Genomic DNA, 27654 nt, shown 5'->3' on the forward strand with positions numbered 1-27654 from the left:
AGCGGGTAGGGTGTTTGCTTTGCACGCAGCTGACCCAGGCTCGATTCCCAGCATCCCATATGGTCCCCTGAGCACCACAAGGAATAATTCTTGAGTGCAAAACCAGGAGTAACCCCTGTGCATCGCTGGGTGTGACCCAAAAGAAAAAAAGGTGAAGAGCAGATGCTTGGCATGTAGGAGACCCAGGATAGTTGCCCGGTGCCACCTCCATAACTATTTTCATCTTCCCTGGCAGATTCATAAACTCCATGAAGGCAGCAAACCAAACAGAAGCACCACAGTTCCTTCTTCTGGGACTCTCTGAGGATCCAGACATGCAGTCCCTCTTGTTTGGCGTGTTCCTGTCCATGTACCTAGTCACTGTGCTGGGGAACCTGCTCATCATCCTGGCCAGCATCTATGACCCCCGTCTCCACACCCCCATGTACTTCTTTCTTGCCAACCTGTCCTTCACAGACATCTGTTTCACCTCCACCACCATCCCCAAGATGCTGATGAGCATCCAGACTCAGAACAAAGCCATGTCCTACATTGGATGCCTCACGCAGGTCTACTTTTTAATGATATTTGCTGGACTGGACAGTTTCCTCCTGAGTGTGATGGCCTATGACCGCTTTGTGGCCATCTGCCACCCTCTGCACTACACGGTCATCATGAACCCCCGCCTCTGTGTCTATCTGGTTCTTATGTGCTGGATGGTCAACTTCTGGGTTGGCCTGTTTCATATCCTCCTGATGGCACGGCTGACTTTCTGTGTGGGCACTGAGATTCCACACTTCTTCTGTGAACTGGCTCAGATGCTCAAGGTAGCCTGCTCGGACACCTTCATCGACCATACTGCCTTGTATGTGTCCTCTGCCTTATTGGGTGTGTTTCCTCTCAGTGGCATCCTCTACTCCTACTCTCAGATTGTCTCCTCCCTAATGCGCATGTCCTCCAAGAAGGGCAAGTCCAAGGCCTTCTCCACGTGTGGCTCTCACCTCTCCGTGGTCTCCTTGTTCTATGGCACGGGCCTGGGTGTATATCTCGTTTCTGCGGCCACTCATGCTTCTGAGAAAAATTCTATTGCCTCGATGATGTACACGGTGGTCACCCCCATGCTGAACCCCTTCATCTACAGCCTGAGGAATAAGGATGTCAAAGGGGCGCTGGGAAGGCTCCTTAGTCGAGTTGTCATTTGTCAGTGATGGGTTCCTGGGCTCATAACTCAGGAACATTGTGATTTTCAATGCAGTTTTAAAGAAGAATTTGAATGTCCCGAGTTATTTTCTCCCCGAGACAGACTTCATTTCTTCTATGCTGGGGTATGCAAGTCATTGGATTTAATAGTTGTGTATTTTTCACAATGACATCGCAATTCTATTTCCCCCTTTCCATCTCTATTTGAATCCCCTCAAGATCTGTCTTTGATAAAACCAAGTGGAAACAGAGATAAACAAATGGGACTATCTTAAAGAAGCTTCTGCACCTCAAGAGATACAGTGATTAGAATACAAAGACAATCTACAGAATGGGAAAGGATATTCACCCAATACCCATCTGATAAGGGGTTGATATCAAGGATATACAAAGCACTGGTTGAACTCTACAAAAAGAAAGCATCCAATCCCATCAGAAAATGGGACAATGAAATGAACAGAAAATTCCTCAAAGACAAAATCTGAATGACCAAAAGGCACATGAAAAAAATGCTCTTCATCACTAATCATCAGGGAGATGCGGCTCAAAACAACAATGAGATATCACCTCATTCCATAGAGACTGGCACACATCCAAAAGAACATAAACAACTGGTGGTAGCATGATGTGGGGAGAAAGGGATTCTCCTTCACTGCTGGTGGGAATGTGGACTGGTTCAGCCCTTTTGGAAAACAGTATGGACGATTCTCAAAAAATTAGAAATTGTGCTCCCATTTGACCCACCAATACCACTTCTGGGAATATATCCCAGAGAGGCAAAAATGTATAGTTGAAATGACATCTGCACTTGTATGTTCATTGCAGCACTTGTTTACAATATCCAGAATCTGGAAAAAACCCGAGTGTCCAAAAACAGATGACTGGCTTAAAGAAACTTTGGTACATCTACAGAATGGAATACTATGCAGCTGTTAGAAAAGATGAAGTCATGAAATTTGCATATAAGTGGATCAACATGAAAAGTATCATGTTAAGTGAAATGAGTCCAAAAGAGAGGGACAGACATAGAAAGATTGCACTCATTTGTGGAATATAAAGTAACAGAAAGGTAGACTAACACTCAAGAATAGTAGAGATAAGCACCAAGAGGATTGCTCCATGGCTTGGAAGCTGGCCTCACACACTGGGGGAAAAGGCAGTTCAGATACATAAGGGACTACCAAGTAAATGGTGCTTGGAGCTCCCACTCGGGATGGGAGAGGCGTTCTGAAAATAGACTATAGACTGAACTCGATGGCCACTCAATACCTCTATTGCAAACCACAACACCCAAAATGATAGAGCAAAACAAAAGGGTATGCCCTGCCACAGAATCAGGGCGGTGTGAGGGGGATGAGGTGGGGGTTGGGGAAGGCATACTGGGATCATTGCTTGTGGAGAATGGGCACTGGCGGAGGGATGGGTACTAGCATTGTATGACTGAAACGTAACCACAAAAGTTTGTAAGTCTGTAATTTTACCTCATGGGGATCTATTACAAAAAAAATCTGTCAACTTGACTCATACCCTTTTCGAGATTTCAGCATAAGATTTATTTATTTGTTTGTTTTTTGGGTCTTACTTGGCAATGCTCAGGGGTTACTCCTGACTCTGCACTCAGCAATAACTTCTGGCACTGCTTGGGGACCATATGGGATGCTGGGGATTGAACCCAGGTCGGCTGCATGCAAGGCAAACACCTTACTTGCTGTAATAGCTCCTGCCTTCCCGTACTCCTCCCCCACAGAGCGAGATGCAAAGTGGTGATATTCTTCTCCCAAGTACCAAGTCCAATGATGATGTACCTCAACAAATTTTAATTCTTCTATTTCTCCCCTAGAATAAATAATGAGGGATGGAAATCCCACCATCATCTCAAGACGGTAAAGACCAGTCAAGACAGGCCCTCTGCTCAAGTGTATGCATACATGCGTCTTTCCTCAAAATCTTCCTTGAGACATTTACACTATTGTACTTTTCCAGATAAAAGAAAGAGAGACTGAGCCAGACTCAGAGCCCACAACCCAATGGTGTGGTCTCTCCTTTTCACAACAACCTTGATATGGCTTTAAACCCCAAGGTAGAAATGTACATTTGAAACTTGTTCAGATGATTGTTAGTTTTAAACTGCAAGTATAAATTCTAATACGTTGCTTAAGTCTACATAATTGTTCGTCTATCTTTTTAGTTTACTATATTTTCACTTATCACTGAATCACTGTTAGGTGCGAGAGCTTCCTAACCTCTCCTGAATGTCAGGGACAGTACTCTGAGGTAGTCACCCGGTTTGGATCAAGGGTTGACCAGTAATGCAGCACTCCCTGGGACCTCACTGGAGGGACCACCAGGGCTACCTGACAGTGCTCAGGGATTACTCCTGGCTCTTTGCTTAGGGATAACGCCTAGTACTATCTGAGGATGGGGATAGAACTGGGGGTAGCTGCTCACAAACAAGAAACATTTTTTTTAATTGAATCACCGTGAGCTACAAAGTTTTCGTGTTTGAGTTTCAGTCATACAATGATTGAACACCCATCTCTTCACCAGTGCACATTTTCTACCATCAATGAACCGAGTATCCCTTCCCCATCCCATCCCTCCCCCTGCCTCTATGGCAGACAATTTCCCTCTTACTCTCTCTACTTTTGGGCATTATGGTTTACAATATAGATACTAAGAGGTTATAATGTTTGGTCCTTTATCTACTTTCAGCACATATCTCCCATACTAAGTGATCCTTCCAACCATCATTGACTTAGTGATCCCCTCTCTATTCCAGCTGCCTTTCCCCCCAGCTCATAAGGCAGGCTTCCAATCATGGAGCAGTCCTCCTGGCCCTTGTCTCTACTGTCTTTGGGTATCAGTCTCACATTATGTTATTTTATATTCCACAAGAGTGCAGTGATTTTATGTCTGTCTCTCTCTTTCTGACTCATTTCACTTAGTATGATACTCTCCATGTACATCCACTTTTACTCAAATTTCAAACCTTTATTTTTCCTAACAGCTGCATAATATTCCATTGTGTAGATGTATTAAAGTTTCTTTAACCAGTCTGTTCTCTTTTTTTTTTTTGAGTCACACCTGGTGATGCATAAGGGTTACTCTTGGCTCTGCACCCAGGAAATATCCATGGCGGTGCTCAGGGGACCATATGGGTTGCTGGGAATTGAACCTGGGTTGGCTGCGAGCAAGACAAATGCCCTACCCGCTATGCTATTGCTCTAGCCCCCAGCCATCTGTTCTTTTTTGTTTGTTTGTTTTTTGCTTTTTGAGTGACACCCAGCGATTCTCAGGGGTTACTCCTGGTGTTGGACTCAGAAATTACTCCTGATGGTGCTCAGGGGTGAGATCCTGGTAGTGAATCCGCAATACAGCTCATGGAGGATCCTGATGTATTGGGCTTGAATGCCCTGATTGGCTAGGGCTTCAATGACCGCTTCCATCTCAACAGAATCAAAGGCCTTCTTTAAATCAATGAACGTTAAACAGAGCGGCATCTCTTGACATCGTTGATGTCAAGAGAGGGGTGCGGCAGGGTGATACCATTTCACCAAAACTCTTCAGTGCCACCCTCGAGAACATCATGCGACGACTGGAATGGGAAGGAATGGGAGTGAAGATAGATGGTCGGCAACTACACCACCTCCGCTTTGCTGATGACATTGTTTTAATAACACCAAACATCAGCCAAGCAGCACAAATGCTGGCCGACTTTGACCGTGAGTGTGGAAAGGTAGGACTACAGCTGAATCTTACGAAGACAATGTTTATGAGAAACAGCCTTGTTCCTGACGCCCCATTCGCTCTCAACGGAATGACCATCTCCGAATGCAACAGCTATGTGTACCTAGGTCGAGAGGTCAACATGACAAATGACCTGGCACTCGAGCTGCGCAGGAGGAAGAGAGCGGCTTGGAACGCCTTCAAGAACGTCGAAGAAATAGCTAAGAGGACGAAGAACCTCCGGCTCCTGGCACATCTCTTTGATTCCACTGTTCTTCCTGCATTAACATATGCCTCAGAGACCTGGGCCCTACGCAAACAAGATGAGAACGCTATTCAGGTCTCCCAAAGAAGAACAAAAAGAGCTATGCTTGGAATATCACGTTTCACTCAAATGAGAGAGAGAATCCGGAGTTCTGACATCCGTCGACGATCAAGAATCAGGGACGCTGTCTCATATGCCAAGGTGTCGAAAATCAGATGGGCTGGTCACGTAATGAGATTTAAAGACGACCGCTGGACTAGAGCTTTTACCGACTGGATTCCACGGGATGCCAAAAGACCGCGTGGCCGCCCTCCTTCCAGATGGTCAGACTTCTTCCTCAAGATCATGAACGATCGGTTTGAGGCCCTTCATGTTCCTGGAGCGAACAGATGCCATTGGGCTACACTAGCACGCGACAGGGACAAATGGAGACGTTACTGGCGCCCGCTAGAGCAAATCGACGACTAACGGGAAGTTAAGTGATTAAGTGATTAAGTGGTGCTCAGGGGACCATATGGGATGCTGGGAATCAAACCCAGGTCGGCCATGTGTAAGGCAAATACTCTACTCGCTCTGCTATCGCTTTAGCCACTCTCCCTCCCCCACCCTGTCGTCTGTTCTTAAGAGCTCAGGTTGTTTCCAGTTTCTGTAAAACAAGAAACTTAACCCCTGGACTATCTCTTGAGCCCAAGACTCCAAATTTTAGTAATTGTTGCATGAATTAAGGAGACATAGAAATATTAGTTTTTGTTCTTGGAAACAGAAATTGGTAAATCTCTAATTTATGCTGCAATACAATATTGGGGGAATCATCAAGAAATAAAAACTGCTCCTATAAGATGTGCCAATTCCTTTTCTGGATATTAGCGCCAAAAGATCAAGGACACTAGTTTAGAATTAGATAATGCACCACTCGGCTCGCCATTTGGGATGGCTGTACGGAGAACCTCACAAAGACTTCACTGCAGATATTGATCTTTCTCGCATCACAGGAAGTGTATTCTGGTCATCTACACCTGGAGCAGCGGCTTCTGAAGACTTCCCCTCAGGTCCCCTGTGGCCAGTCCTTTCAGTGAACTAACCACAACAAGCAGCTGCCCTCCCTCTGCACAAACACAGGGTCACTGCTTCTAGGTTTCAGATCTGAGCTCCAGATCTTGAGGAAAAGAGGACAAAGGTCCCCTTGTGCCAGGGAACGCTATGCCTCTGAAGGAACAATGCAATCATGCAATTTCCTACAAGTTGGATGGAACTGGAAGATATCCTGTTAAGTGAAGTTAGCCAGAGGAAGAAAGACAAATGTAGGATAATTTTGCTTACATAAAATAACCAGATGAAGGAATGCAATGTAGTAAAGGTGGGGGGAGGGGCACAGACTCCTAGATCTTCCTTGACCCTGTAAGGGTGAAACTGAGGCCATGACAGGCGGCAGAAATGAGAAAAATCAGGTAGGCCTCAAGTTAGTTCCTGGAACTGGAACAGATTCAGTTTCTCAGCAATGAAACAATGTGTAACTGGTCAACCTGCACCCACCTGGGAAAGTTCCTAGGCTCAGCAAGTGGGCTCAATTAATTGTCACAATGCCCCAAAAGTTGCTTTTTGTTAACCCTAAAAGAACGAGAAGTCTATGTAATCATAAAACTGGTACTGATACTTGATATTATTGTTTAATTGTTGCCTGACCACTGTTACCTTAGACACTTGCCAAAACACCTTTGTTTGGTAACTAAGTAAGATTTCTTTTCGGAAACAATAAGGCATGTACTGCTTATGTAATCAAACCATATATAAACTGCTTTCTGCCTGAAGTTGGGGTCACTATCAAGAGACCACTTTGTGGGTGAGATAGTTGACCCCAGTATTACTGGAATAAAATTCCTGCTGCTTTTGCATTATTGAGTTAGAGCTTCTGTCCGTCTCGCTGCTTGGGAACCCAGACTCCTGGACTTAACACTCCCTCTCCCAACCCTCTCCCTCCCATACACACACAGACAAACATACACACACTTACACACATGTAACACCTGGACAGGCACATTTCAGAGTTCTGTAGTTGTAGTTTAAAACTTACGGTTTCAGTGTTGTTGAGTCTGTGCTTTGGATATATGACTACATCACCACATCACCAGTATAACTGAAGCCCCTGACCCCTGTTCCTCCATTACCTCCCTTTCTCATCTTCCTTTCTTCCTTGAGTTTTCCTTCTCTGTCCTCCTCCCTATACTCTGGGGTAAGGGTGATCTAGGACTCCCCCTTTACTACATTACATTACCCCATGTGGTAAATAAATTTTGTTTTCTGAAAAATTATTAACTTATTGCGGTAACATTAGTGTCAAGAACAATAAATGTTTCTGTGTTTTAGGGGGCAGTATTATCACGCCACACCTACCACCAGGTGCCAATTACCCTCCACCACCAACCCAAAGGTCTTTTTTGTCTCTTTAGGCAAACTTAGTCATGTCAGAGCCCACGTGTTTGCTTCTGCTGGATATTATTTATATTACTCAAGTAATATAAATTGGAAACAGCCCAAGTGTCCAACCACGGGATGAGTGGACAAAGAAGTTGTAGAGATCTCTGTACACAACAGAATATTACTCATTTCTGAGAAAAGATGAAATCTTGCCATTTTATGCAACTGATGAAATGGAAGGGTGTCATGCTATAGACCAGCAAGGAAAAAGACAGATTGTACACAAATGCTCTCTTTCGTATGCAGGGTCCAAGGAAACAAAGTCAGCTCTTAGATGATGCCCAGTGGGATTAACTATGGCCTATAAAAGTGTAAGAGGAGGGAAACAAAACAAATGGCTTTGGAAACACAGTGGAGGGACCTGGCACTCGAGCAGTCGGCATAGATGGGCACTGTTGTATGGAAGTGTGATTAAGTGATCCAAAGTTAGCAGAAAAGCAGGGGGCTGTCCAAAGGCTGAAAATCAGAGCAAGGTTCCCCAAGGAAAGAATGAACTGGAAACAGCCTGCACATACATTGCTTTTTTCCAGCTGCAGAGAGAGGCAAGTTTATACCTTAATGAACAGATCAAAGCTAACTGCATAACATCTGGTTTATGTACTGAAACATTACTTGTTTGCTTTAGCTAATGAGAAAGTGGACTGATGGAGCCAAGGAGACTGAAATCACAAATGGTTAAAAAACCTTGCCTGGGTTTAGATTTAGGGCTTGTCAGTACGCTGAGACCCTTGCCCTCAGGCTGGGCAGTCCCTCAGGTTCATAAGTCTCTTCAGTTTGGCAAAGAAAGCTTGCTTGTAAGTTTATTTTAATCAGAATATGGAAAAAATCTAAGTGCCCAAGAACAGATGATGGTTGAAGAAACTCTGGTACATCTAAACAATGGAATACTATGCAGCTGTTAGAAGAGATGAAATCATGAAATTCACATATAAGTGGATGGACATGGAGAGTAACATGCTAAGTGAAATGAGTCAGAAAGAGGACAGACATAGAATGACTGCATTCATTTGTGGAATATAAAGTAGCATAATATGAGAAAGTAAATAAGGACAGTAGAGATAAGGGCCAGAAGGATCACACCATGGTTTGTAAGCCAGCCCACGTGCTGGGGGGAAGAGCAGTTGGGATGGAAAAGGAACCACTAAGTAAATGATGATTAGAGGGATAGTCCAGGATGGGAGATGTGTGCTGAAAGTACACCGAAGACCAAACACGATGACCTCTTAGTATCTGTATTGCAAATCATAATGCCCAAAATTAAGAGAAAGAAAGATTGTACCTGCCACAGAGGCAGGGTGTGGGGTGGAGAGGAGGTGGTGGATGGGACACTGGGAACAATGGTAGTGGAAAATGTGCACTGGTGAAGGGATGGTGCTTGAGCATCCTTTGACTGAAACTCAATCATGCAAATTTGTAAGTGTATCTCACAGTGATCCAACAAAACTTCTTTAAAAAAGCTTACTTGAGACTTCATGGTAAAATTCTCATTGCATAATGCAAGGAGAAAGAACTCACATTGGTCAAGGCATCAGCAATAAAAGTACAGCCAGTACAGTGAGATAGTACAGTGGGGAAGGCACTTGTCTTGCATGTGGGCAACCTGGGTTTGATTGCTTGCACCTCATAGGTTTCTCCTGAGCACTACCAGGAGTAATTCCTGAGTGCAGAGCCAGGAGTAAGCCCTGAACATTGCTGGTATGGTCCCCAAACAAACAAACAAACAAACCAAATCCCTAAATTCATGTGGTGGACATGACCATCTGACCACGTTCCAAAAGTGGAGGATGTGGTATTGGAACACGGGATCACCAACATTATCGCTAGTGGAGCCAACCACCTCAGCATAATCATTTTCCAAAGGTATGTCCATAAACTCTGTTAGCAGATAATGAGAATTTTGTGCCAGTCAGTGAAATGTTGGACAGCATTGGTTTGTCTTCAGAGAAGTCTCATGTTGGGAAGGAAGGGTAAAGCCCCAATCACATGAATTGAAAGTTAGGTTTTCTAGGGTGGAGAGATACAGGACTTGAGACACTTGCCTTGCATGAGGCCCATTCTGATTTGATTCCTTGCACCACACATGGTCTCTGAACACAGCCAAGTATGTCCCAAAGCACTTCCCAAATTTAGGAGGTAGGTTTCTGGCTCTAATCCTTGAAACCTAATGGCAGCTTCAATTTTCAAGAGAACCAAGAATGACATTTGTTTTTCTGCCACAATGAGTTCAGTGGCTAGTCTAGAAGAGTGACCAGTGTTGGACTTTATCATTTTTATTGACTCACCAGTTATATGATTCTTTTTTTAGGGGGAGGGGGCACATCTGGCAATGCTCAGAGGTTACTCCTGACTCACTTAGAAATTACCCCTTGTGGATAGACATAGAAAGATAGCATTCATCTGGGGGATATAAAATAATAAAATATGAGATTAATACCCAAGAATAGCTGAGAGCAACACCAGGAGAATTACTCCATAACTTAGAGGCCAGCTGGGTATTCTAGGGGAAAGGACAATTCAGATAGAAAGGGGAACACCAAGTGGAAGGTGTTTGGAGGATCCTCCCAGGAGGGGAGATGCAGGTTGAAAGTAGACTGGACTGAACATGTTCGCCACTCAATGCCTCATTGGCTGATCACAACACCCAGGAGGAGAGAGAAAACAAAAGGGAATGCCCTGCTACAGTGGCAGGGGGGGATGGGGGGGATGGGAGGATGGGGGGGGAGGGATATTATCCTGGTGGTGGAAAATGGGCACTGGTGGAGGGATGGGTATATGATCGTGGTATGACCAAGATCCAAGCACAAAAATTTGTAAATCTACAACTGTACCTCATGGTGTTTCACTAATAAAAAAATAAAAAAAAAAAAGAAATTACCACTTGTGGTGCTTAGGAGACCCTTTATGGTGCCAGGAATTGAAGCTGGGTCGGCAACATGCAAGGCGAACATCCTATCAGCTCTAGTATCTTTTCAGCCCCACCAGATATGTGATTATTAAAAGTATTACTAATTATTTCAGCAATGGCTAATAATAACTAGTCAGGGAATGGGAAGAAAGGCAGCATCAGGGACACAGATTTGACAACTGGGAGTGGAGTTGTCAAGCAGAGTTTCTGTTTGAGTATCCAGAGGAAATGCTTTTAATTGGGAGTTTTGAGAATTTGCCTCTGGGAATCCCTAATGGATCAATGCTCCATATCTCCCTCCTTTGCTCCCAGATAACTGACCTATAGACAAGAGAAGTAACATGCCTGTCCCACTGGTGCTGTCAGTTTTATCCCAGCACCAACCTGACTTTTCTGCACTTCAAAAGCCCACTTGTTGTCCATCATTCCAACCCCAGGTGTTTGCCTGGGACGACCTGGATGGTTCCTTTAGACTTAGTGTTTTCTGAAAGATTTGGATAACTTGGCATGCAAGCAGAAGATATTCAGGCACTCCAGGAGGTGAGTGATCATAGGAAATAATCCTCAATCATTGTCGATGATCAGCCTGGATCACAATGTAGGTTCTAGGAAATGATGATGGTACTGTGAGAAAATGCTTTTCTGATATTGCTTTGTTGTCTCTTTTCCACTTCATACAGTATGATGTTGCTTAATAGTTTGAGGAAGATGCTATTTTTATTTTTCACACTGTTGAGGTGACATTGGTGGATAACAATGTCATTTTCGGTGTACAACATAATAATTTGACATCTAGAACTACAGAACAGTCACAGCCAAATGTAATGTTCCCTACATAGTCATAACCCCCTTTACTTACGAGTCTTTAAGGAAATAACCTTTCATCATGTGCTAGGTATATTCCTGCAACAATCACCTTTTGTTGTAATCTCTTACTTTTTAAAATACCTTTTTTTACAAAGGATTTTAAATTCTGCTCAATGGTCGTATTGCTTTTTAGTGTGCATCTAGCACTGTAGCACTGTCCTCCCATTGTTCATCAATTTGCTCAAGTGGGAACCAATAACGTCTCCATTGTGAGACTTGTTGTTACTGTTTTTGGCATATAGAATACGCCACGGGGAGCTTGCCAGGTTCTGCAGTGTGGGCGAGATATTCTTGGTGACTTGCCGGGCTCTCTGACAGGGACAGAGGAATCAACCTGGGTTGGCCGCATGTAAGGCAAACGCCCTACTCACTATGCTATCGCTTCAAATAGTGTGCATCTACTATGTGTATTTACGATCTATGATGTATTGATATTTCTTAATTGGATCATCATGAATTACAGAGTTATGAAGTTATTTATGATTGAGTTTCAGGCATGTAATGTTCCAGCACCCATCCCTCCAACAGTGTCCACCTCTTCCCTCCACCAATGTTTCCAGTTTTCCTTCCAGTCCCTGGCCTGACTCTATGTTAGGCACTGTTTTCTTTTTTCCTTTCCCCACCATTCAGGCATAGACAATATAAAGAATATATTGCTTGTGTTACATTTCTTTTTTCTTTTGTAGGAGTACTACTATTTATTCAGCCACTGATTAGCTGATTGAATTGGGCATGAACTCCACCTTAATTTTTTTATTTTTTAAATTTTTATATTTATTTATTGAATCACTGTGGGAAAAGTTACTAAGCTTTCAGGTTTAAGTCTCACTCATATAATGATCAAACACCTTTCCCTTCACCAGTACTCATTTTTCACCACCAAGAACCCCAGTATACCCCACCCCCCCACCCCTCCAAATGCCTGTGAGGCAGATGATTTCTACATAACTCTTCTCTACATTGATTACATTCATTATTTCGACAAAAGATGCACCATTATTGTTTAGAATTTCCCCCCAAACAATCAGAATTGCTGAAAAGGCATTGTGAAATATTTTGTTTTCTATAGCTGGTTATGAGAATCATATAATGTCACGTCATTTTGGATTTCTGCAAAGAGCCAGATAATTAAGAGATTGGTTTCTGTGTGTCTGATGTTATGGCTGTGCCGGAGACCCTTTCCCTCCTGGGGAGGCATGGCGCCGTAGTTTAATGCATGGTCCATTCACTTTTCTTCTGCAAGCTGCTGGGCTCTGGACTAAGTCCTTTTGCCTCTGGAACCATGGCCGTGCCAGAGAGCCGCTTGTGGGGGGGGCAACTCATGACCTTGGTAGGGCGTGAAGAATGAGCCGGTACCATCCCCCTTCCCATGAGACTGCAGTTTCCCCTTCACTTCCAGTTCATACCTGGCCTTCCAATAAGCTCTGAGGCGGTGGCCACTTTGCTGCCAGGGGGGAAAAAGGTGGAAGGGAGCAACACCCTTTCCCTCCCGGGGAGACATGGCGCCATAGTTTAACGCATGGTCCATTCACTTTTCCTGCCGCAAGCTGCCGGGTTCTGGATTAAGTCCTTTTGCCTCTGGAGCTATGGCCATGCCAGAGAGCCGCTTGTGGGGGGCAACTCGTGACCTCGATAGGGCGTGAAGGACGAGCCAGTACTGCCCTCCTTCCCATGAGACTGTAGTTGCCCTGTCACCGCTGGCTCATACCTGGCTTTCCAATACTCTCTGAGGTGGTGGCCACCTTGCTGCCAGTGGGGGAAAAGGCGGAAGGGAGCAACACCCTTTCCCTCCTGGGGAGGTATGGCGCTGTAGTTTAATGCATGGTCACTCACTTTTCTGCTGCAAGCTTCTGGGCTTGGATTAAGTCCTTTTGCCTCTGGAGCCATGGCTGTGCCTGAGAGCCACTTGTGGGGGGCAACTCGTGAACTCGGTAGGGCATGAAGGATGAGCCAGTATTGCCCCCCTTCCCATGAGACTGCAGTTGCCCTGTCACGGCCGACTCATACCTGGCTTTCCAATAAGCTCTGATCCGGCGGCCACCTTGTATGCAGTCCAGATGCATTTCTGCCAAAAGCCGCTGGGTTTCAAGATTTGTTTCTGAGTCTCCAGTATCATGGCTGTTAATCAGTTTGATTAGGAGCCAGAGAGGCAATTTGTAGGCGGCGACTCGGGGTCTCGTTGGGATGGGGAGAAAGAGTCGGTTCCACCCCCATGTGGTGAGGCCCCGTGTGTCTCATCACTGCAGGCCCAAACCTGACTGTCCAGTGGCCTCTGGAGGATGGTGGTCACCATGCCGCCAGGGGGAACAGGCCAAGGCACGAAACCTATTCCCACCTGGAGTGGCCCAGTGCCAGTAACCTACTGCAAGAACAGGACGCATTTCTGCCAAAAGCCTTTGGGTTTCGAGATTCGTTTCTGAGACTCTGATATCATGGCCATTAAGCAGTTAGATCAGGAACCAGAGAGGTCATGCCTCCAATTATATAGCTGAGCCGGAGGTGCTTTGTGGGTATGTCTCCCACATACCTAACTTTTGGCCATTTACTTTCTTGGTAAACTTTGCCCCAAGTTTTTGGGGTCTGGCCAAAGGCACAGCAGCAATTTTGGGGTATCTGAAAGTCTGACATTGCCATCAGGCTCCTGATGCACTCACCTCACAGGTACACATTGACCAGCTGGCAGCACCATACCCCCATGTGTTACATTTCTTAATCAGTAAGATTACTTTAACTCTGAAATAAGTAGTCCTTCATGTTGAATTTATTTTAATTTTTTTGTTTTGTCATGAGTTTCTTGTTCTGATGTCCTGCAGCATTATGAAACTGCTGCATAGGAACGTTTTACTATAGTCCAAAATTTATAAAGGGAATGAGGTACAAAATACATTGTTTTTCACTTTATTATTTCCCCCGAAATTGGTATGAGTCCTGTTTTTTTCTTAGTCACTTTCAGGAATTGTATATATATATGAGAAGTTAATAGGTGTTGTATATTACTTGTCTGTTTATTTTCTCCAATTATGTGTTTATGGCAGTTTTCTATCAGATTGCTCAGTACTCCCCATGAACCTTTCTTACTTAATATAATTTTAGTGTTTTATTACTGATGCAACATGGATGGAATAGTAATAATGCTTGTGATTTGGATAAGATGCAATTGCTTCTTCCTTATAAGCTTTTTCTGCTGAATATATGTTTAGTATTTTATTATAGGTGTAACTTGCTTGGAATAGTGATAGTGTTTGTGATTTGGATTTCGATGCTATTTCCTCTTCACCAACAACATGTCAAGGACACTCAAGGACACTTCATCACTGTCCATATGTCACTTCCAGTCTGCTCTATCCCTCCCCTGCACCCCATCCTTCACCTTCATAAACTCAGCTCTGCAAACAGGATTTCTCCCCATCCTCCCCACTCCCTCACTGACCTCTATCCATTTCCTTGATCTGCTTCTTTATATCCCACAGATAAGTGAGATCACCTGGCATTTGACCTTCTCCCGCTAGCTTATTTTGAAACCCTCTCATTCCATTTAAGTTGTAGCGAACAGCAAGATTGCATCTTTTCTCATAGCTGAAAAATTTTCCATTGTTCCTATACATGATTTCTTCATCCGCTCATTTGTTGTTGGGTATTTGGATCAATTCCAGATCTTGGCTATTGTAAACAGTGCTGAAATGAACATAGATGTGATCTTGGGATAGATGCCAAGGAGCAATCACTGAGCCATTTGGGGGTTCTAGTTTTAATGGTTGAGATGATTCCATACCTTCCATTACTGTCTTTGTATCATCTTTGATCTAATTTCCTTTTTTTTCTTTTTTTTTTTTTGCTTTTAGGGTCACACCCGGCGATGCTCAGGGGTTCCTCCTCACTTTGCACTCAGGAATCACTCCTGGTGGTGCTCGGGGCACCATATGGGATGCTGGGAATTGAATCACTCCTGGCGGTGCTCAGGGGACCATATGGGATGCTGGGAATCAAACCCGGGTCGGCCACGTGCAAGGCAAATGCCCTACCCGCTGTGCTATTGCTCCAGTCCCTAATTTCCTTTTTTTTTTTTTAAAAAACAAAACAAAACAAAACATATTCATTTGTTTTGCTTTTTGGGTCACACCCAGCGATGCTCAGGGGTTGCTCCTGGCTCTGCACTCAGGAATTACTCCTGGCGGTTTTTGGGGGACCATTGGGATGCTGGGAATCGAAACCCGGATCTGACGAGTGCAAGGCAAACAACCTATCCGTTGTGCTATCGTTCCAGCCCCAGACTCTAAACAGTCTTATTCTGTGCTTGCCTGGCATAGTTTTGCAACAGCATATATTTGCTCACTATTTTATTCTTTCAATATATATTCTTCTTTCCTGGGTGCATTTTTGCAACCCCTTTCCATTACCTAAACTGTCTTACCTAGGGGCATAGCTCACCCTTGGGGTTTTTTTTTGGTCATGGGGGTGAATTCCCACATAACCTGTTCAAGAAGGTGTTCTTTTGTTTCATTTATAGTTTTATTTTATTTGTATTCTTCAGGTAGAGGACCATGGAGATAGTTCTAGGATTGCAGATAGTTTGCAAGTATGCACAAGTTGTTGAAGAAATTACACCAGACAAAATGACACACATTCACTCATTTAATTCACTTGTCATCTTATTGAATGTGTCTGCGATTCCCTCTTCTGATTGGAAGAGGTGAGGTCTCTACACCCGAGACAGATTAAATTCTCCAAGTCACACAGGTAGTTGTGACCCAAAATTCTATTTCAAGAAATCTGACTCATGACCCTTGTTCCTAGTACCTAGATTTACATTGGACTTTGTAAGTGGTCTAGGTCAAAATCACTGTCATGTGGGAATAGAATAACAAAGAATAGTATTATCTATCATTTATAGAGATCCTATTAAAACTGAAGAAATTTTTGTTTATTTGTTTTTTTTTTCTTTTTTGCTTTTTGGGTCACACCCAGCGTTGTAGCAGAGTTACTTCTGGCTCATGCACTCAGGAATTACTCCTGGCAGTGCTCAGGGGACCCTATGGGATGCTGAGAATTGAACCCAAGTCAGCTGCATGCAAGGCAGACTCTCTACCCGCTGTGCTATCGCTCAAGTCTCAACTGAAGAGATTTTAATCTCACAAAGAAGGTAACAGTGGTTACCCCTTTTTCAGGAAGAAAATGAAAAGGTCATATGAAAGATAGCTGATGAGGGAAAGTTTCACAGAGGAAGACAAGGTCCTACAGTTAAGATTATTTGGAATGAAAGCTTATGGTTATTTTTTCATCTATACAAGGAAATTTCATTTTATTTATTTATTTTAACATTTGTTAGGGCTGGAGCGATAGCACAGTGGTAGGGCGTTTGCCTTGTGTGCAGGGGGCCTGGGCGAGCCGGGTTCAATTCCTCCGCCCCTCTCAGAGAGCCTGGCAAGCTACCAAGAGTTTCTTGCCTGCACGGCAAGATACAAAGCCTGGTAAGCTACCTGTGCCATATTCAATATGCCAAACACAGTAACAACAAGTCTCACAATGGAGACGTTACTGGGCCCGCTTGAGCAAATCGATGAACAACGGGAGGATCCATCCTTTCACCAGTGCATTTTTCACCACCAAAACCCCCAATATACCCCCCTTCCCACCCCTCCTGATGCTTGTGAGGCAGATGATTTCTACTTAACTCTATCTCTACTTTGATTATATTCATTATTTCGTGACCGTGACCGTGACCATTTGTTAGAGAGGTCACTCCTAGTAGACCTCTTCCAGCCTCTGGGCAGCCAGCAGTGCTAGGGTCACACGGCCATACGGTGGCGCTGTGAGGAGTGGGTAAACACGGGGAAAGGGGATTGAATTCAGATCTTAGGTAGGCTAAGCATGTGCTTGAGCTAACTCCCTGGTGCCTGAAATTTTATTTGAAACATTAACTTAAAATACCATTTTGCATTTTTCATTGGTCAAAACTGTAGACCAATGAAACATCTCTTTATAGCATATCACTGAAGCTTGAACTCTGAATTCTAGGCTATTCAGTAAATACTCTTACCATGATTATATTTTCTCCTTATTTGAGGAGAAAGTGAAATCTTGGACTGAATGTTCTTCTTTTTTTAAAATTTATTTATTGAATGACCATGAGAAAAGTTACAAAGCTTTCAGGTTTAAGTCTCGGTCATACAATGATCAAACACCCATCCTTTCACCAGTGCATTTTTCACCACCAAAACCCCCAATATACCCCCCTTCCCACCCCTCCTGATGCTTGTGAGGCAGATGATTTCTACTTAACTCTCTCTCTACTTTGATTATATTCATTATTTCGACAAAAGATGCACCATTATTATTTGGAATTTCCTCCCAACAATCAGAACTGCTGACATGGCATTGTGGAAAGGCCACTATTGTGGCCACGCGATTTTGGCTTTCTGATATTTTACTAATTAAGTCTGGAGGGATTTCTGCCAAAAGCCGGAAAATTACGAGATTGATTTGTGTGCTCTGGCTGTGCCAGAGAGCCACTCATGGGGGGCAACTCGTGGCCTTGGTAGGGCATGAAGGACGTGCCGGTTCCGCCCCCATCCCATGAGGGTGCAGTTGTCCTGTCACTGCCTGCTCATACCTGACTGCCCAATAAGCTCTGAGGTGGCGGCCACTGTGCTGCGCGGTGTGGGGGGGGAGGTGGAAGAGACAGACACCCTTTCCTCCCCTGGTGGGGGGGCACGGTGCTGTAGTTTAACGCATAATCCATTCACATTTCTGCCGCAAGCTGCTGAGTTCTGAACTAGGTCTGTGTGCCTCTGGGGCCATGGCCATGCCAGAAAGCCGCTTGTGGGGGGCAACTTGTGGCCTCCGAAAGCTTATGGTTATTTTTAATTGTTGATTAGGTTATATGGTTACTGGAGTGTTAGCATTTACTCTTCAGGAGTGCAAATTTTGCACTTGCACCACTACCAAATTAAGAATACTCTACACCATGATCTGTGTCACTTCTATCTTGTGTCTCTTCTTCTCCCACCTCACAAACATTCCTCCCTCCCCATCTTGGTCACCTCAGTCTTGTGGTCAAAAGTCAGTCATCTGACTCTGTGTCCACCTATGTTTTATTTCTTAATATACCATACATGAGTGAACTCATCAGTGTTGGTCTTTCCTGACTTATTTCACCTAACAAGATAACCTTGACTCTTTCTATATTGACGCAAAAGGCAGGATTAATTCCTCCCTTTTGATGACAGTGTCCATTGTGTAGAGAGACCGTATATCTTACATTTTATCTAACATCTGACAGTAGGGTTGTTTTGATACCTTGGCTATTGGATTTAGCTTTGAAGTGAATATAGGGAAGCTTGTATCTTTTTTTTTTGTGCTTGTGGTAGAGGCCAAGACCTAAAATCACTAGGCAATATGGGAAGCTGTACTTTCACGTTTTGAGAAATCTTCAGATTTCTGAACCAGACTGAACCAGACAATGTTCCTTTTAATAGCGAATGAGGGTTCATTTTTCATTGTATCCCTGCCAATACTGATTATTTCCAGGCTTCTGATATAGGTCATGCTCATTGATATGGAGTGATATTTCTATGTCATTTTGATCACAATTCCCTGGAAATAAATAACTATAAACATTTTTTGGTGTGTCTACTGGCCATCCATGTTAGGTTTCTAGAAACTTTTTGGGTGAGTTTTGTGAGTGCTTTATGTATCTGAGATATTAGCTCTTTATTAGATTTTCATATGCAACTAGTTTCTCCCATTACTTCAGTATCTTTTAATTTTAGCCCATGTTTCTTCTAGTGGTGATTTTTTTTTAACTTTGACGTCGTCTCATGTGAAAAATCCTTGTATTTTAATTTTTTTTTCTTTTTGGGTCACACCCAGCGATGCACAGGGGTTACTCCTGGCTCATGCACTCAGGAATTACTCCTGGCGATGCTTGGGGGACCATATGGGATGCTGGGAATTGACCCTGAGATGGCCTCGTGGAAAGCAAACACTCTACCCGCTGTGCTATCGCTCCAGCCCCAATCCTTTTTTTCCCCTTTATTTTATTTTATTTTATTTTACAGTTGTAAATTTACAATTTTTTGTGCTTTAGTTTCAATTATACAATGATCAGATACCCATCCCTCCACCAGTGCCCATTTTCCACCACCATGGATAATATCCCTCCCACCCCCATCCCCCCATCCCCCCTGTCTCTGTGGCAGGGCAATCCCCTGTGTTCTCTCTCTTCTTTTGGGTGTTGTGGTCTGCAAAAGAGGCATTGAGTGGCAAACATGTTCAGTCCATAGTCTACTTTCGACATGCATCTCCCCTCCTGGGAGGATCCTCCAAACATCCTTTATTTGGTGCTCCCTTCTCTATCTGAACTGCCCTTTCCTCTAGGATACCCGGCTGGCCTCTAAGTTATGGAGGAATCCTCCTGGTGCTGATCTCAGCTATTCTTGGGTATTAATCTCATACTTTGTTACTTTATATCCCCCAGATGAATGCAATCTTTCTATGTCTATCCCTCTCTTTCTGACTCATTTCGCTTAGCATGATACTTTCCATATTGTACCACTTGTATGTAAATTTCATGACTTCATTTTTTCTAACCGCTACATAGTACTCCATTGTGTAGATGTACCAAAGTTTCTTCAGCCCCAATCCTTTTTAAATTAAGGATATAGTGATTTAATTAAAGAAAATCAGAGAAATTAACAGGAAAATAGTTAAACTGCCTTGAATGATTTCTAAGAATCTGCAAACAAGAAAATGGATTAAATTGATAAATAGAAAAACAAGAATTAGAGACAGTGAGTAGGAGATGAAGAAATTATGCTTAAATAAAGAAATCTGAATACATATATATTTAAAATAGAAATAGGTTAATTTGACTAAGTCAATAGTTATCTTCAGAAAAATAAAAATCAGGTGGCTCATACCAGGGAGATAGCTCAAAGGAGAAAAGCAGATGTTTGACATGTGAGAACCCCAGGATAGTTGCCCAGTGCCACCTCCATGACTGTTTTCATATTCCCTGGCAGATTCATAAGCTACATGGAGGAAGCAAACCAAACAGAAGCACCACAATTCCTCCTTTTGGGACTCTCCAAAGATCCGGACATGCAGCCTCTCATTTTTGGCATGTTCCTGTCCATGTACCTGATCACTGTGCTGGGGAACCTGCTCATTATCCTGGCCAGCATCTCTGACCCCCGGCTCCACACCCCCATGTACTTCTTCCTCACCAATCTGTCCTTCACAGACATCTGCTTCACCTCCACCACCATCCCCAAGATGCTGGTGAACATCCAGAAGCAGAACAAAGCCATGTCCTACATTGGCTGCCTCACGCAGGTCTACTTTTTCATGTTATTTGTAGGAGTGGACAATTTCCTCCTGAGTGTGATGGCCTATGACCGCTTTGTGGCCATCTGCCACCCTCTGCACTACACGGTCATCATGAACCCCCGCCTCTGTGTCTATCTGGTTCTTATGTGCTGGATGGTCAACTTCTGGGTTGGCCTGTTTCATATCCTCCTGATGGCACGGCTGACTTTCTGCGTGGGCACTGAGATTCCACACTTCTTCTGTGAACTGGCTCAGATGCTCAAGGTAGCCTGCTCGGACACCTTCATCGACCATACTGCCTTGTACGTGTCCACTGCCCTGTTGGGTGTGGTTCCTGTCAGCGGCATCCTCTACTCCTACTCTCAGATCGTCTCCTCCCTACTGCATATGTCCTCCAAGAAGGGCAAGTCTAAGGCCTTCTCCACTTGTGGGTCTCACCTCTCCGTGGTCTCCTTGTTCTATGGCACAGGCCTGGGTGTATATCTCATTTCTGCGGCCACTCATGCTTCTGAGAAAAATTCTATTGCCTCAGTGATGTACACGGTGGTCACCCCCATGCTGAACCCCTTCATCTACAGCCTGAGGAACAAGGATGTCAAAGGGGCTCTGGGCAGGCTCCTCAGCCGAGCAATTGTTTGTCAGTGATGGGTCCCTGGACTCATTTCTAAGTAACACTGTGGCCCCCAATGAAGGTTTAATGAAGAATTTGAATGTCCTGGGTCATTTTCTCACCAAAACAGACTTCATTTCTTCTATGCTGAGGTTCTGCAAGTCATTGAATTTAATAGTTGTGTATTTTCTACAATTGCATCTGGAATTCTATTTCCCCCTTTCCATCTCTATTCGAATCCCCTCAAGATCTGTCTTTGGTCAACTTGACTCATACCCTCTTCTGAGATTTCAGCACGAGATATATTTATTTGTTTGTTCTTTGGGGTCATACTTGGCAATGATCAGGGGTTACTCCTGACTGTGCACTCAGCAATAACTTCTGGCACTGCTTGGGGACCATATGGGATGCTGGGGATTGAACCCAGGTTGGCTGCATGCAAGGCAAACACCTTACTTGCTGTAATAGCTCCTGCTTTCCCACACCCATTCCCCACAGCGTGAGATATAAGATCATATTCTTCTCCCAAGTACCAAGTCAAATGATGATGCAAATTTTAATTCTTAACAAATTTTAAATAAATGATAAGGGATGGAAATCCCACCATTATCACAAAGACAGGGATTGATTATCAAGACAGGCTTGCTGTCCAAGTGTATGCATGCACGTGTCTTTCCTCAAAATTTTCCTTGAGGTATTTACACCATTACTTATCCAGATAAAAGAGAGAGAGACTGAGCCAGACTCAGAGCCCACAGTCCAACGCTCTGGTCTCTCCTTTTTACAACAACCTTAGTGTGACTTTAAATCGTAAGGTAGAAATGTGCATTTGAAACTTGTTCAGATGATTGTCAGTTTTAAACTGCAAACATAAATTCTAATGTGTTGTTTAAGTCTTCATAATCCTTTTGTTCTTTTATTTTATTATATTTTTACTTATCACTGAACTGCTGTGAGGTGTGAGAGCTTCCTAACCACACCTGAATGCTCTGGGACAGTTCTCTGAAATAGTCACCCAATTTGAATCAAAGTTTGAACAGTAGATCGACACTACCTGGGAACTTGCTAGAGGGACTATCAGGGCTACCTGGCAGTGCTCCAGGATTACTCCTAGCTTTTTGCTTGGGGATAACGCCTGGCACTTTCTCTGGCTGGTGATAGAACCGGGAGTAGCTGCTCACAAAACAAGAAATTTTTGTTTTTTTTTTTAATTGAATCGCCATGATCTACAGTTACATAGCTTTCATGTTTGAGTTTCAGTCATACAATGATTGAACACCCATCCCTCCACCAGTGTAAATTTTCCACCACTAATGTCCTCAGTATCCCTCCTCCCCTCATCCAGGAGCCAGAGAGTCCGTTGGGCATTAAATGTTTCTTCCCCAAATTTTTCACTCTTGTAAACATCCTCCACCAACAACCTAAGGTTCCTTCCTTTTCTCCTCACCTCATAGCAAACTCATTTATTTTAATTTTCTTCTTATTTTTTTGGGTCACAGATTTTTTAACAGCATTGAATCTCAGGACTTTGATGTACATAGTCACCTTAACTCTAAACCACAAAAACGGGTGATTTTCATGTCAAAACGAAGTAAGTGATATCAACTGTAGGAAGAAAGAAACAAAGAAAGAAAGAGAGAAAGAAAGGAAGGACAGATGACAGAGAATAAAACAGCCTGTAAGAATTCTTTAGGCATTTCATTCCTACCAATCATCTAGATGATACAGCTTTCTAGTTCATGTTCCTACTATGAAGTTTAAAACTACAACTAGATTGGCATGAAAAAGTATGACAGAAACATTTGTTTCAGTGTGGGCATGCCCAGTTCAGTCTCTCTCCTTCAAATGAAAAGTGGGGCAAAGGAGAAGATATATTGCAAAAGAATGTTTTGAAGAAAAATGAATTCACCCATGGCAACAGCATGCTGTGACTTGATCAGAATTCCCTTATTGACGAGGAGGGTGTGATTCCAGACCTCCCCAACCTATTTCTTTCCAGGGGAAACACAGGCAGAATTCAACTTAGTGGAGGCACATTATCCCTTGGGTAGATTTTTTGGGTAACACTAGAATCATTGGATATGAAGGCTTCATTTCAGCATTGGGAATCTTGGGAGAGGCCATGAGCCTGAGATGACCAAAGATACAGCTTAGGAGCTTCAAAGATTTAAGAAAAAAGGGAAATGGAATTGCAGAAGGGGTAGAGAAGATACGAAGATTAATAGAACCAATAATTGCCATGCTATTTGCATGGAAGAAACGGAGCTTGTCACTTAGCGAGATAACGACCCAGGGCTTTTAAATTCTCTGTTGAATTTTCCTTAGGAGCCATAGCATTCCTTAGCCCAGGGACCCATCGCTGACAAATAACTTCTCCGCAGAGGAGCCTGCCCAGCGCCCCTTTGATGGGGTTCAGCAAGGGGGTGACCACCGTGTATATCAGAGGCAACGGCACTTTTCTTGGAAACGTCAGTTGCCACAGAACTCAAGTAGACGCCCAGACCCGTGCCATAGAACAAGGAGACCACGGAGAAATGAGAGCCACAGGTGAAGAAGGCTTTGTACTTGTCCCTCTTGTAGGACATGCGCATTAGGGAGGAGACTATATGAGAGTAGGAGTAGAGGATGCCCCCGAGGGGAATCATGCCCAGAAGTGCAGTGGACACATACAAGGCAACCTTATTGACCAGGATATCTGAGCAGTCCATCTTGAGCACCTGAGACAATTCACAGAAGAAATGTGGGATCTCAGTGCCCACGCAGGTCAATTGCGCCATCAGGAGGATATGAAACTGGGAAGCCCAGAAAGTGACCAGCCAGCACATAAGAACCCGGTAGGCACAGAGGCGGGGGTTCATGATGACCATGTAGTGTAGGGGGTGGCAGATGGCCACAAAGCGGTCATAGGCCATCACAGGAGGAAATTGTCCAAAAATCCAAATGACAAAAAAAGTAGACCTGCGTGAGGCAGCCGATGTAGGAGATGGCTTTGCTCTTGGCCTGGATGTTCACCAGCATCTTGGGGATGGTGGTGAAGGTGAAGCAGATATCTGTGAAGGACAGGTTGATGAGGAAGAAGTACATGGGTGTGTGGAGGCGGGGGTCAGAGATGCTGGCCAGGATGATGAGGAGGTTCCCCAGCATGGTGACCAGATACATCGATAGGAACCTGCCCAAGAGGAGGGGCTGTATGTCTGGATCCTCAGAGAGTCCCAGGAGGAGGAAGTATGATGCATCTGCATGGTTTGATGCTTCCATGGAGCTTGTAGGAAAAATAAGAAAAGGTCAAGAATGTTGGGCTGAGTGAACACAATGTGTAGATTCCTAATGGGGCCGTGAGTTTGGTCATGTTGGGGAAATGACAGGCTAGTGAAAGAGAGAGAAGATGGGGTAGATCATGGGGGTCAGGAAGTCAGAGTGTGTAAGGCCCCCAGTGCAGTTTCTTGTAGAAATCTCCCATGTGCCCCTCCAGCAGTCATTTTGTGTTTGTAGGTGGGTGAGAGATTGTGGCCATTTGGATCATTGGGTTATTCCAAGGACTGACTTAGTTTTTTCTTTTTCTTTTTTTGCTTTCTGGGTCACACCTGGCAATGCTCAGGGATTACCCCTGGCTCTGCACTCAGGAGTCATTCCTGGTGTTGCTCAGGGGACCATATGGGATGTTGAGGATTGAACGCAGGTTGGCCGCATGCAAGGCAAACACCCTCCCCATTGTGCTATCACTCCAGCCCCATCAGGGATTGACTTACCTGAGTGTGCTCAATAGCAGGTGCTCAGAACAAACAAAGGTTGGGTGTGTGATCAAGATTGATACCAAATGCTTATATCTATACAATGGAGTACTGCGCAGCTGTTAGAAAAGATGAAGTCATGAAATTTACATACAAGTGGTACTACATGGAAAGTATCATGTTAAGTGAAATGAGTCAGAAAGAGAGGATTAATAGAAAGATTGCATTCACCTGGGAAATACAAAGTAACAAAATAGGAAACTAACATCCAAGAATAGTAGAGATAAGTACCAGGAGGTTCACTCCTTGGCTTGAAGGCTAGCTGCACATCACGGTCATGGTCCTTCAGTTGTTCATCGATTTGCTCGAGCGGGCCCAGTAATGTCTCCATCGTGAGACTTGTTACTGTGTTTGGCATATCGAATACATCACGTGTAGCTTGCCAGGCTTTTGCCGTGTGGGCGACATACTCTCAGTAGCTTGCCTGGCTCTCCGAGAGGGGCGGAGGAATGAACCGGGTCGGCCATGTTGGCTGCGTGCAAGGCAAACGCCCTACCCACTGTGCTATCGCTCCAGCCCTGCCAGCTGCACATGCTAGGGGAAAAGGCAGCTCAGACAGAGAAGGGAATACCAAGTAAAGAGTGTTGTGAGGATCCGCCCAGGGTGAGAGATGCATGCTGAAAGTAGACTATAGACCTGTAGGATGACATTGTTTTGTCCTTTCTCCCTTGCCACAAGGAGTTTAGGTTTATCGGGTCACACCCATCCCAGTGCTCCCCAGTCACTTTCATTCTTTTGTTTATTTGTAACTACCTCTGTATGCTCTCTTCCCCAAACAGTTATTCAGCTTATTCCCCTAATCAGTTTCTGTTAATTTGTAAGGTCAGATCTTTCTAGGACACTGAACTTATATTGTAAGTTAATATTGCCTTTCTTCTCTCCTTATGTCTTTTGAATAGTTTACTTTAAGGCAATGTTCTTTTATATAGACAACATTATGCTTTGTAACTTAGGATTTGATTGGCTTTGAATATTATTCACTCCCAGGCATCTGCTTTCTCGACTTAAGCCTCAGTTGCCCTTAGTTCCTAACACCCCAAAAGCAGGGTCCCAATGAGGGACGAGACAACAGAAGACAATTAATATTATGCTTTTGTAACATGGGATTTAATTGGCTTTGAATATTATTCATTCCCAGGCATCTGCTTTCTCAACTTAAGCCTCAGTTGCCCTCACTTCCTAGCACTCCCAAAAGCAGGGTCCCGACGAGGGACTGGATGGAACCAGGGCCATCGGTAATCTATGTACTACCCTGGCATCGAGATGGGACTGGCCAAAGAGCCACAATTCTTTTTTTTTTTCTTTTTGGGTCACACCTGGCGATGCACATGGGTTACTCCTGGCTCTGCACTCAGGAGTTACTCCTATGGTGCTCCAGGGACCATATGGGATGCTGAGAATCAAACCCGGGTCTGCTGCATGCAAGGCAAATGCCCTACCCGCTGTGCTATATCTCTCCAGCCCCAGTGCCACAATTCAAAACTATAAGTTAAGAGCTTGATCATGACAAATGGTGTCATGATCCAAAAGTAACGATGAGACTCAGACCCTGTTAGTGATAGGAACAACTAATGTGGCCTGACCACTGTAGTCTGAGTTAGAGATGACCCCAGGAGAGCAATTCTATAAGCTTAATTAACCTCTTACTGTGTCCATACAAAATGATTAATATTATGAATGCTTATATGGACAAGGAGAGGAGAAACACACCCATGGGATTCAGCCCTTGGGTGGGTCATCCTGTTGAAAGCGAATCTGTCTTAGAAGCAGCATCCCCTGAGAGATAGAACTTTACCCATATTGATTGTGACCACACCTATGTGTAAGCCCAGCCCCTCAAGGTTTGGGGGATTTAACTAGACTTTAAGAGTGGGGGAAAGATCCGGAGAAGCCAGAGGGAGAAAGGGGCTTCAGATCAGGGGCCTGGAGAGAAGGAGAGAGAGAGAGAGAGAGAGAGAGAGAGAGAGAGAGAGAGAGAGAGAGAGAAAGAGAGAGGGAGAAGTGAACATGAGATGAAAGTGGAACAATTAGTATCTGATCAGTCCACCGGCTTGGCCCTTGTCTCCTCTGCCGTCTGCCCCATGGCCCGGACTGCCCCAGCTGGGGGAGCGGCCCGGGTCCCCCAGAACCTGGGAGGTCAGGGAAAGAGCAGTCAGGGCCACCACCTGGTCACCCTCAGAGTTTTTTACATAGACCTAACATGATTGCCACTCAATACCTCTTTTGCAAATATCAGCAACCAAAAGGAGAGAGAGAACAAAAGGGAATGCCCTGCCACAGAGGCAGGATGGGATGTCGGGTGGGGTGGTGGGGGGTGGGAAGGATACTGGGATCATTGGTAGTGGAGAATGGGCACTGGGGGAGGGATGGGCACTAGATCATTGTATAACTGAAACCGAAGCACAAGAACTTGTAATGTCCACAACTGTACCTCATGGTGTTTCACTAACAAAAATTTAAATAAAAGATTGATACCAAATGCATCCACTGAAGCATAAAACAATCCTTG

General features: G+C 44.2%; 2 protein-coding genes and 1 pseudogene across 2 annotated transcripts; 2 read left to right on the forward strand and 1 right to left on the reverse strand.

The window, feature by feature from the left end:
• The first annotated feature begins 248 nt into the window (after positions 1–248).
• Positions 249–1187, forward strand: LOC130022342 (olfactory receptor 7D4-like). The gene has a single exon (XM_056113091.1). It carries the CDS (start codon positions 249–251, stop codon positions 1185–1187), a length of 939 nt encoding a protein of 312 aa, XP_055969066.1.
• A 19224-nt stretch (positions 1188–20411) lies between these two features.
• LOC130022338 (olfactory receptor 7D4-like) lies at positions 20412–21389 on the forward strand. The gene has a single exon (XM_056113087.1). It carries the CDS (start codon positions 20412–20414, stop codon positions 21387–21389), a length of 978 nt encoding a protein of 325 aa, XP_055969062.1.
• Positions 21390–23623: 2234 nt separating this feature from the next.
• On the reverse strand, positions 23624–24612 carry LOC130021939 (olfactory receptor 7D4-like; annotated as a pseudogene).
• Between the last annotated feature and the right edge of the window lie 3042 nt (positions 24613–27654).

Source organism: Sorex fumeus, unplaced genomic scaffold, assembly GCF_029834395.1.
Source record: "Sorex fumeus unplaced genomic scaffold, SorFum_2.1 ptg000019l, whole genome shotgun sequence".
NCBI lineage: Eukaryota > Metazoa > Chordata > Mammalia > Eulipotyphla > Soricidae > Sorex > Sorex fumeus.

What these genes read in the sequence shown, in the direction of transcription:
- LOC130022342 (XM_056113091.1), top strand. Translation starts at nt 249, where the DNA reads ATGAAGGCAGCAAACCAAACAGAAGCACCACAGTTCCTTCTTCTGGGA.
- LOC130022338 (XM_056113087.1), top strand. Translation starts at nt 20,412, where the DNA reads ATGACTGTTTTCATATTCCCTGGCAGATTCATAAGCTACATGGAGGAA.